Source organism: Schistocerca nitens, chromosome 1 (genome assembly GCF_023898315.1).
Source record: "Schistocerca nitens isolate TAMUIC-IGC-003100 chromosome 1, iqSchNite1.1, whole genome shotgun sequence".
NCBI lineage: Eukaryota > Metazoa > Arthropoda > Insecta > Orthoptera > Acrididae > Schistocerca > Schistocerca nitens.
In genome coordinates, this window is record NC_064614.1 from 351,661,556 (window position 1) to 351,672,861 (window position 11,306).

The following is an 11,306-nucleotide window of genomic DNA, read 5'->3' on the forward strand; positions in this document are numbered from 1 at the left end:
TTCAGTTGATCGATAAAAGAAAGAAGTACAAAAATGTTCACGGAAATTCAGGAATACAGAAATATAAGTCACACAGAATGATATCAGTAGGAAGAGCAATGAAGCTAAGACGAAATGGCTGCATGAAAAATGTGGTGAAATTAAAAAGAAATGATTGTTGGAAGGACTGACTCAGCATACAGGAAAGTCAAAACAATCTTCGGTGAAATTAAAAGCAAGAGTGGTTACATTAAGAGTACAATAAGAATTCCAATATTAACTGCAGAGAAGAGAGCGGATAATTGGAAAGAGGACATTGAAGGCTTCTATTAGGGGAGGGACTTGTCTGATGATGTGATAGAAGAAGAAATAGGAGTCGACCGAGACGCGATAGGAGATCCAGTATTAGAATTTGAATTTAAAAGAGTTTTGGAAGACCTACGATTGAAGAAGGCAGAAGGGATTGATAGCATTCTTTCAGAATCACAAAAACATAGGGGGGGGGGGGGGGGGGGAGTGGCCACAAAACGACTTTTCACATTGGTTTGTAGAATGTATGGGATAGGCAAAATACCATCTGACTTATGGAAAATCATCTACACAATTCCAAAGACTGCAAGAACAAGTGCAGGAATCATTAAGTGATCAGCTTAACATGCGTGCATTCAAGTTGCTAACATGAATAGTACACAGATGAATGGAAGAAAAAATTGGAGATTGTTGGATAGCAATCAGTCTGGCTTTTGGAAAGGTAAAGACACCAGAGAGGCAATTCTGATGTTGCAGTTGATAATGGAAGCAAGACAAAAGGAAAATCAAGACATGTTCACAGGATTTGTCATCCTACAAAAAGCATTTGGCAATGTCAAATGCTGCAAGATGTTTGAAATTCCAAGGAAAATAGGGGTAAGCTGCAGGGAGAGATGGGTAACATGAGCCTGGAGGGAATAATAAGAGTGGAAGACCAAGAATGAAATGCTCGTATTAAAAAGGGCGTGAGACAGGGGTGTAGTCTTTCGTCTCCTCTGTCAATCTAAATGTTGAAGAAGCAATGATGGAAATAAAAGGAAGGTTCAAGAATGGAATTAAAATTCAGGGTGAAAGGATATCAATGATACAATTCACTGGTGACATTGCTATCCCCAGTGAAAGTGAAGAAGAGCTACATGATCTCCTGAATGGGAACGAACAATCTACTGGGGACAAAACAGTAAACTGAAGAAAGACAATACTACGGAGAAGCAGCAGAAATAAGAACAGTGAGAAACCTAACATCAGGACTGATGGTCATGAATTATATGAAGTTACAGAATTCTAGTGAGGCAGCAAAATAACCAATGACGGATGGAGCAAGGGTGATATAAAAAGCAAACTAGCACTGGCAAAAAGGGCATTTCTGGCCAAGAGAAGTCTACTAGTATCAAACATAGGCCTTAATTTGAGGAAGAAATTTCCGAGAATGTACGTTCGGAGCACAGCATTGGTGGTAGTGGAAAATCTTAACAGAAGAGATTTGAAGCATTTGATGCATGTGGTGCTTCAGGCGAATGTTGAATTTAGGTGGACTGATGAGGTAAGAACGAGGAGGTTCTGCACAGAATTGGAGAGGAAAGGGACATGAGAAAAACACTGTCAAGGAGAAGGGAAATGGTGATAGGACATGTGTTAAGACATCAGAGAATAACATCCATGGTACTAGAGGGAGCTGTACAGGCTACAAACTGTAGACGAAGACAAAGGTTGGAATACGTCCGTAAAATAACTGACATAGGTTGTGTGTGCTATTCTGGCACAGGAGAGAAATTTGCGGCAGGTTGTATCAAACTAGTCAGAAGACTGATGACTCAAAAAAGAAGTTGAGAATTTGGGTCTGACGGGAGTCGTGCTGGGGAGTCCATACAGTTGCAATGGCCACTCCCAGCTAGCACTCAAGCTTATTTCAAGGTGGATATTGAGTTTAGGTTCAGTTGAAAATTCAAGATTGAAAAATCAACCCGTTACACAGCTTATTTCAAGGTGGATATTGAGTTTAGGCTCAGTTGAAAATTCAAGATTGAAAAATCTACCTGTTACACAGTTTACATCAAGCTGTAAAAATTTAGCTTGAATTAAAATAATTTTCCCAAGCTTGAAATAAACTGTAATTTCCCTGGAAGGCTGTACAGCAGATGCACGCGCAGCATAGCTTCCATACACGTCCACGGGAAGCGCCACAAGCGTTTATAAGCCTTGCAGTTGCACTGACTCTGCTAGGTTTACGGCCATTTTATTTTTGTGACGTGGGTTGATGACTGTTGACTGTTGTGAAGTTTGTTTTATACTGGAAAATATTTCGGAAAGTGTGTGGCGTCCCCTGCCTTACTGCTACACCGGGTCTGAAGAAGATATATAGTGTATTACAGGTACGCTGGTGCATTTTTTCTCTAGTGGTACGTTAATATTACAAATGTTAAATATTATTACGTAACGTAAAGAAATATCATATTCTTTTACGTAGAAAAATTGAACCTGGATGAAAGTGAAATGGATTACCAGCTAAGAAAACATATTACAAGTTATTCAGCAAAAAGAGGTCGTTTTAAACTAGCTCTCTAGTACGTGGCACCAATAAATTAAAACTTAATGTTATTTTACCTTTTTAAAATCTCGCCTTTTTATATATATCGCCCTATTACATTTGTTTACTTGTAAATACTTGCGTGTGTCACACCATGAATGAATAATCATGAAGTGTGAAAAGTTTCTTTGCTAATACAAATAGTAATGACATGGTGAACGGGAAAAGTGCATCAAGAACCAGTCACTACATAGGTGTCAGTCTTTTTTATTTACGTAGCTTTGACTGGTCTCCAATTGCTCTTAATTTTGTTGTTCCCTAGTTGAAATAATACTGCAAGGCCTACTGGTATTTCTTACTTTTATTGTTAGGCTATTTGTAATGTGGCTGAAATCTAATAAAATGCAATATTAAAATATGACAAGGAGAACATTTTTTGTTCTTTTACATTTAAGTTCCACTGAACTGGTAATTTCTTAGATTCATTTCGATTTCATCTTTTATTTCATTTTGATTCAGTTTTACTCACCAAAATATAATTGTGGATAGAATAAAACGTCTACATTTTTCTAAATGGTAGTTTCCTTATAAGCTTACAGTATGAGGTGTATATGATTTCAAATAATTGCTTCTTTATAATTCAGATTAAATGGTCCTGAAACTGTTAGAAATAGTGATGTGTGGCTTCTTCATGAAGTCATCGCAAAATTACCCAAATGTCATCTTTACTTTCAAAATTTCAAACAAAAAGTTATTTCAAATTACTTTAAAAACTGTTTGGAATGAAGTCACCAAAAGCAGCTGCATACTCAGTGACGTTTATACTAGTTAATGATTCTTACTACATCAATGAGTTTGAAGTTATTTTGCTAATCTGGGGCATAAATTATATTTAGGTTGATCAGTTTCAACGTTTTACATTTTTTATGTTTAGGTATGGCTAACATTTTCTTTTACCTGTTACAGGAGCATTATATCAGCAGAAGTCAGTGATATTTGATCCTGCTCTGGTCTGTCTGCTGGGGCCGGAGGGGCTTCAGAATAATTAAATTTTAAATTAAAACAATTTTAAACACTTCGAAAATAAAATTTTTTAAACATACATGTCTTGACAATTTTTTTCACACCATTTCCATTCTGATATTTATTTAATTAATTAGGTTCAATAAATTCAGATTAATAATTATGTAGCTTAAAACAAGCTGTAAATACCAGGCTGTATTCCACGTGTGTAGATACAGCTGGAGCCAAACTTGATAAGTCAAGCTTGAAATATAGCTTGAACTCTGCCAACTTTGATGTTTGTTTCAAGCTAGAATCCAACTAACAGGCCGGAATATTCCAGCTTTGATCAAGCTTATAAACTTGAACTTTACATCTGGAAACAAGTTTGAAACCGGCTTACTGTGCTATCTGGGCTGAGTCTGGATAACTCAGTGATCATAGCATCTGCCTAGTAAGCAGGAGACCCAGGTTCAAATCCTGGTCGGGTACAAATTTTCAACTTTCCCTATCAATTTCTATCATTTCCCACATTCAGCAAATCTGTAATTCCATTTTTGTCCTAATAAAAATTTGTGACAACACCCTCAACAAAAATGGTGCCCTGCAGCTAAGCACGGTTTGGGATCCTGCCATTGGGAGATTGAAGCAGGCATGCAACAAAAACATTACCTTATATGACACTGGAATGATCATCAGTGATGTCACAGAAGCAAGTGCAGCTGCATAAGGACTATAGCAGGCAGTCACCACTTGACAATGACCAAGGAGTACCCAGCCGTTAGTTCATAGACTTTTAAACCATCTGATGCAGCTGGAAGCTTGAGAGAATTTTATCACAAATTAACACTGTACAGCAAATGATATTCAGCTCCCAGATGGCAGCAGTTACGTCACAGATCATATACTCAAATCAATGACCACTAAATTTGATAAGTTCTTCTCAATAGTAGCAGAAAACTAGACTCATGAGCAACTGAATTATGAATAGCTTCTATATTGCAGAGAAGGTCATACTGTGACTTGGAAATGGAGTAGCCCAGTGTATCATGTGAACGAGATATTGTCAAATCTCGTAATGGCTGCTGCCGTGACAACTATCTGCAGTAAGGGCAAGGTAAGTGGTTTCAACCATACAATGGCCATTTGGAGACTCAATACATCGTAGGCAGCATATAGTGGACAAAGTGTCAATGACATGTTACAAATGCTTTCTTTGGCATGTGCCACCAATGACATATATATTCTGAGGATGTTCAAACATAGTCAAAACCAGTAATCATTAGAACCACATCCTGTGATTGTGTCTAAAATAAAAAGAAGTATCATGCTCTCCACAGGGAGAAAATGTGTTTTTTATGTAATATAGCCAGTATCTAGCGGGTCTATGATCTGCTAAGCAGAAATAGTCTTTTCACAGTTGATTTACGAATATTTTCACCTCAGCAGGGGCAAGAAATGGGATAGAATGCTGATGCCTGTGACTAATGCCACCTAAATATCTCAGATTTTCTTTTCTTCCAGGTCGATAGAGCATTAATGGCTCTGCATTACATGACTGCTCAAAAAATTATCACAGACAACAAAATAGGATCATGCATTACTTACGCAAATGTGGCATAATGCATTTCCTACAAATTCCAAACCTTTAGACCCAACAGTCCTGTGTCCAAATTCCTCTCTTAAATACTTCTTGGGACTTGTAATGTCCTATTTTTGACTTATTAAATCCATGTTTAATATTATCTAGGAAAGCTGGCGAGTGAAATGCTACGCTAGCTCTTTTTCCCAAAGAACCATTTACCTGTCATGCCTTCACCTGCCCAATCTTCCTGAAGCTCTGCAGTGTCAATGAGCGTTCTCTCTGCATGTTACCATACATTTACCATAACTAATGGGCTGATTCAATTCCACTACAATGGGGTACTCCCCAGCTGCTTTGTTCCCAGGAGTCCTGTCTATCCTCGTCTTCACTACAGGTGGGTTCCTCTCATCTTGGGATCCGAGTGATCTGCCCTTCCTTTTCAATCCTCCCTACCCTATCCCTTACTGCAGCATAAGGAAGTAACTAACAGTTTAATAATCTATCGGAGAGGACTGTTTTATATGTCTACTGGAAGTACTAAATATTTTGTCTCGTGACAGTAAGTATTGACCAACAATTATGTCTCATATTTTAATTGTATACATTGTCAGGCAACTGCCTCAAACAATTACTGTAACAGCTCATACAGAAAATAAGTATTGTAGACCTCTTGTCAACAAACAAACCTGCTGTTTTTTTGGGTTTCATGGGATTAGCTGTCATGATGCTATTACAGGAACGATGTCACCAAGGCAGAAAGGTCATCAAGAAGATGAAGAGAGACACCTTCCACTCAGTCTTTCATGGGCCAGTTTGATGTTGAAACTGACGACACCACACACAGAGCAGATATATTAAATTCCATGTTTTAAAATGTATTTAAACATCAGTGTACAAGTGTCCCAATGTCTGACTGACATAGAAATGAGACACACTGTTATAAGTAAATTCAATAATTAAAAACTATAATGACCATCTGTGTCCACCTACACAGCTGAGTCATTCTTACAGTTGACTCTCATCTGAGATACTCAGGTTCAATTCCTGACACTTTCACAGATTTTTCCATGGTGGGATGACTGGAGCATGGTGCTGAGCCTCGTGAAAAAGTCCGCTAACCTGACAATGGCCAGGAGAAATATGTGTTGAACTGTGCACCTGTATATGGCATCTCAAGGATCAACTGAGGATGACATGGCAATTCTTACTAAGGTTTACACTGAATATACTATGGATTTCATTCATTTCCTAGTTTGTGAAGCTTCACATTATTCTTTCATTCATGGGTGTTAACCAGTAAAAAATGGAGGAGAGCTTTTGTGATTTTGGAAAGCAGGGAAGAGGTACTGGCAGATTCCAAGTTGAGAATTGGTTCTCAGTTGTGCCTGAGTAGCTCATCTGTAACAGTATAACATGACAAAGGGAAGGTTCTGAGTTTGAGTTTTGGTCTAGCAAATAGTTTTAATCTACAGCATTAAATAGGCAAAAGTCAATAATTTGAGCCACTGCAAAACAAAACATGGCTGCAATACACATACAGTTAATCATTTTGTAATGTCTGACATTTCTAAAGGTCATCAGGAGCATAGCAACAGTAGTTATTAATACCGGTACTGACTTTTTGGAAATTTATGATATATAAATGCAACGTTAACTGAAGCGTTTGCTTGTCATGGAAATGGGTTGTCATCCCTGAAATCACCAGCTTTACTCACCACAGAATTCGTTGGAATGTGCTGTTCACTGTCAACCACAAATGCACACAATTGTTGATACACGTACTTACTGGAAAAACTTATTCCAATCAATTATCAGTGTGAATTATTACTGAACACTTTATGTGCTCTACAGGCAAGTTGTGGCCTATATTAGACAGAAATATCTCGTGGATATTGTAACTGCAAAAACAACTGCATTGGCAAGTTACTCACTGGATTGATAAACTCGTCTAATGCGATTACACAAACGATGAGCGATCTAACTCACGTCATTTTGGAAGAGGATGTTATTTTGTGGAATGTCACTTTGAAACTTTTAATGTCAAATGCTCCACAAAAGCTAACATTAAAAAATTGTTTGAATGCCAGTATATAGTAATCACAAGTATTATATTTTAAACAGTATGCAAACATCTTTTTTTCAAGAGACCTACCGCAAGTACGACGACAGTCTCTCATGCTGTATGTAAATACGAGTTTTTAACACAATAACATATCCGTTCCGCTTATGTACTTCATAGTAATCCAAAAACGTCGGGAACAAACAACAGACTGCCTTTCAACGGCATTGACACCAAATTACACAGTGATTTTCTGAGTGGTTAATTAGTGGCACGGTACTTACTATACATTAACAGATTTCTGTTATAATGTTGTTCTATTCACCAACACGTAATCACCACACGCCCACGCGACAACACATGTCATGTCACTGACATTTATCGAAAGATCAAATAGCTAACACAGGTACAGTGACGAAAGAATCATTTTCTTACAAATAAATATTTATATTGTGGACAACAATTGCAATTTTTAATTTCGTAATCAGAATTAGAATTCATAATACACTTTATATATATTAACTTTTTCACTTTATTTTAACAATAATCTTTATTTTCTTAGACATTTTTCAGATTTTACTGCTTCTAAGATATAACTAATATTTTCGGTAGATTCGTACACCGGAATTATTATAGACTGTGTTATTACTGTAAAGCGTCGCCCATCCAATGACAGTCATTATTATGGAATATCTTCACCTCTCCAAATATACAATTTAGTTCGATTATCGGAACTGACTGTTTGTATACAACACAGTGACTAGTGAGTGAGTAAACTCTGCCGCGAAGAGTGATGGAGTGATACTGTGGAAAGTGTCCCATACCTATTAAAAATTATTCTGCTGTAATTGTCATTGTTGTATTTAAAGGAACATGGGCCGACGAAAAAGCAAGAGGAAACCTCCGCCGAAGAGAAAGGCGATCGAACCTTTGGATCTGCAATTTAATTGCCCTTTCTGTAATCATGAAAAGTCATGCGACGTTAAAATGTATGTAACTGCATTCTTTTTCATAAACGTCTTCTTTTTGTTTTTAGAATTTATTTATTATGTATGTACTTGGGTAAACGAAATTCATCAAGGTAAAGTTTTTTTATGTTGCCTCACCGAAACAAACATTGTTCCACCAGTGCCCCGTAATGGATTTATTCCGTAGTCTCGCTCAGGCTTGTGAATAATAAACTCTATTATGTGGCACGTACAATGAAATAACTTCACCAGAAAATGTTTATTTTAACACGAAGCTTTTTTGTCATTTACAGGGACAAAGGAAGAAATACGGCGCGAATAACGTGTCGTGTTTGCCTCGAGGATTTTCAGACATCGATAAATTGCTTATCAGAACCCATAGACGTTTATAACGACTGGATTGATGCATGTGAAACTGCAAACTGAGAAAATGACTAATTTTATGTGATAATCAGTTTTATAAAAAGTTCGTATTTTATGTTATCTGGCAAGAATGATTGAGATTAAGCAGTCACGCGTATTGTTAGTTTAGTACAGAGACCAGTTTGTTAAAGAGGACGATAGTTCTAAAAACAAAAAGATGTGAAAGTGTGCGCTGTACAATATTTGTGCTTGTATTTTTCATTTTTGCCTACTTGTTACTGTTTAGTGAAGGAAGCTCTGTAATGTTAGTCGCATATCCTATTATAATGTGTAATAATGTTACTGTTTCCCCTGGATTTTCCGTTGGTTTTTTTTTTTTTTCCACGAAACAAAAATAATTTAGTAGAATTGTAAACGGCAACAAGACTTAAATAACCAGAATGGGCATAAGTCTGTGTCAAGGACAAGTCTTTGGTCAGAGCATATCTTCAAAACCAGTACCTGGCGTAAATCTTTATTAGTTACTTGTTGATTTTGCTCACTGAGCATGAATTTTTTTTTGTAGGATGTTAAGAAAAAAACAAGTAATTTATAGTTAAGAATGTGCAACGCACACACCAAACATTTTATCTGTCGTTAACAGTCTAAAGATTTGTGCATAGAAGTATAATTTGTTTTCTTATGTCACCAATCATTCCATTAATGCTATTACTTTACATCTCTTTGATATGTACTGTTGTTAGCATGTTAAGAAAATCTGTGGCTGAAAATGCCACATTTGTTTCATCATATCACATTCTTCAAAATTTGGAAAAGATATCTAACACAAAATGCCACATTTCTTTTACTGTTTCACATAGCCCTTTCGAAAGTATTGATTTAAGTAGTGTATTATTGATTGTGCAATAAACAAAGCAAGTAACAGACAGAAAAATCTCAGAATGCTTCCTTACATCAAAATATGATCATCATACCTTTCTGTTTCAAAATAGTCTCTCAAACCTGTTACACTGCGTGCATTCAATTTATTGTAGCAGTGCAACTGCATTATTGTTGAAATATTTCAATAACTTCCAAGAACCTTTCAGCAGAACATAATTTTTCAAGGTACAAAGAGTCAGTCAAATTAGGAATCATCTGTGGCGAATATGAGTGCTCTTTTAGACATTTCAGGTAGTTCTCTTATTTGCTTCATAGTTGGCCAATTAACATCCATTATTTTGTTCTCTCGTTTACCCAGTTTAGATCTAAAGATTCCCAAGATGACTTATTTTTTGATATTAAGGAAAGTTCTCAGTGCATCATAGGTCTGCTGCCAATCACAAGGACTAAAAAAAAAATTGTGGCCCAAATTGATTTCATTTGGTAATGAATATAACTTGTTTTGTTCTCATGTCATTACCCTGGTAAAATACAAACATAAATAAAATTTATTTGTAAATGATACTGTCTATAAAAGTGCTTTTAAATACACTCATAAGCAACTGAATTAGACAAATATACCTGTTTATTCTAGCACTACTTGCAGCATGAGGATAGTGGTGATGCATTGCTGCAATCACTCTAGGATATATTGTAAGCATACGGAAGCATTTTGATGATTGACGGTGGAAATATTGTCACAATACATGGAAATGGTAATGAATCAAAGATGTACACACATCTCAATAGTGTACCCGACTATTTAATAGGATAAAGATAAGGTGATTTGGTTATCTACACAAACACACACGTGTTCAGTGCTCCTCAAAACATGCAAACATCCCAGATGTGTTCAGTTGGAGTCAGAACAAAGGAATTAGGTGGCCAAGACATCTTGAATTCACTATCATCCTCCTTAAACCACTACTATATGATGCTAGCCTTGTTACAAGGGCAGTTATCTAGCTCAAAGATTCCATCACCCACGGAGGAGGCATCGAGCAAGGAGGTCTGCAGTAATATTCACATGGTTCACAGCTGTTTATGCAACACTTCTCGTGACAGCCTAGGCGAATGCACCCCCGTAACATCATAGCACCCCATTGGCCTACACCTGTGGATCTTTTTCTTTGTAAATATCTTTCACATGAGAATGTCTCGAACTGCCAAAAGGGTGCCTTGTTTCGTGCATCATGTTTTGTAGTTTTTGCATCATTGGTATTTATGAAGATGTTCAGTATCTCAGTCCAGATGGCTTCTTTCCAAGCTTCGACTATGTCCAGTCACTTGTTTAGCTGTGTTAATGTTAATCCCAGATATATATATATATATATATATATATATATATATATATATATATATATATATATATATAGACACACACACACTCCTGGAAATGGAAAAAAGAACACATTGACACCGGTGTGTCAGACCCACCATACTTGCTCCGGACACTGCGAGAGGGCTGTACAAGCAATGATCACACGCACGGCACAGCGGACACACCAGGAACCGCGGTGTTGGCCGTCGAATGGCGATAGCTGCGCAGCATTTGTGCACCGCCGCCGTCAGTGTCAGCCAGTTTGCCGTGGCATACGGAGCTCCATCGCAGTCTTTAACACTGGTAGCATGCCGCGGCAGCGTGGACGTGAACCGTATGTGCAGTTGACGGACTCTGAGCCAGGGCGTATAGTGGGCATGCGGGAGGCCGGGTGGACGTACCACCGAATTGCTCAACACGTGGGGCGTGAGGTCTCCACAGTACATCGATGTTGTCGCCAGTGGTCGGCGGAAGGTGCACGTGCCCGTCGACCTGGGACCGGACCGCAGCGACGCACGGATGCACGCCAAGACCGTAGGATCCTACGCAGT

The 11,306-nt window shown here is 37.6% G+C and overlaps 2 protein-coding genes across 5 annotated transcripts in view; one reads left to right on the forward strand and one right to left on the reverse strand.

Annotated features, from left to right (window-relative positions):
• The window catches only part of LOC126248754 (solute carrier family 12 member 8), a 188,363-nt gene extending 180,804 nt beyond the window's left edge, over positions 1–7,559 (reverse strand). Inside the window, exon 1 of one of the 3 annotated variants that reach the window (XM_049950109.1) lies at positions 7,467–7,559. The gene's annotated coding sequence lies outside the window, so the exon portion shown is untranslated. Of the gene's footprint in view, positions 1–5,809; positions 5,895–7,275; positions 7,440–7,466 lie in introns of those variants that run through there. The other 2 variants (XM_049950101.1, XM_049950118.1) reach the window with 2 other exon arrangements.
• A 252-nt stretch (positions 7,560–7,811) lies between these two features.
• Positions 7,812–9,957, forward strand: LOC126235689 (transcription elongation factor 1 homolog). 2 transcript variants are annotated; one of them, XM_049944443.1, is made up of 3 exons: positions 7,812–7,949; positions 8,052–8,171; positions 8,444–9,957. In XM_049944443.1, exons 2-3 carry the CDS (start codon positions 8,056–8,058, stop codon positions 8,574–8,576), a joined length of 249 nt encoding a protein of 82 aa, XP_049800400.1. In that variant the 5' UTR covers positions 7,812–7,949; positions 8,052–8,055; the 3' UTR covers positions 8,577–9,957. The 2 variants fall into 2 exon arrangements, with proteins under 2 accessions (XP_049800400.1, XP_049800391.1); XM_049944434.1 differs by lacking the exon at positions 7,812–7,949 and having other exon boundaries at positions 7,956–8,171.
• Positions 9,958–11,306: the final 1,349 nt, after the last annotated feature.

What these genes read in the sequence shown, in the direction of transcription:
- LOC126235689 (XM_049944443.1), top strand. Translation starts at nt 8,056, where the DNA reads ATGGGCCGACGAAAAAGCAAGAGGAAACCTCCGCCGAAGAGAAAGGCG. An exon ending in AAGTCATGCGACGTTAAAAT is followed by an intron (nt 8,172 to 8,443) that starts GTATGTAACTGC and finishes TGTCATTTACAG; the next exon opens with GGACAAAGGAAGAAATACGG.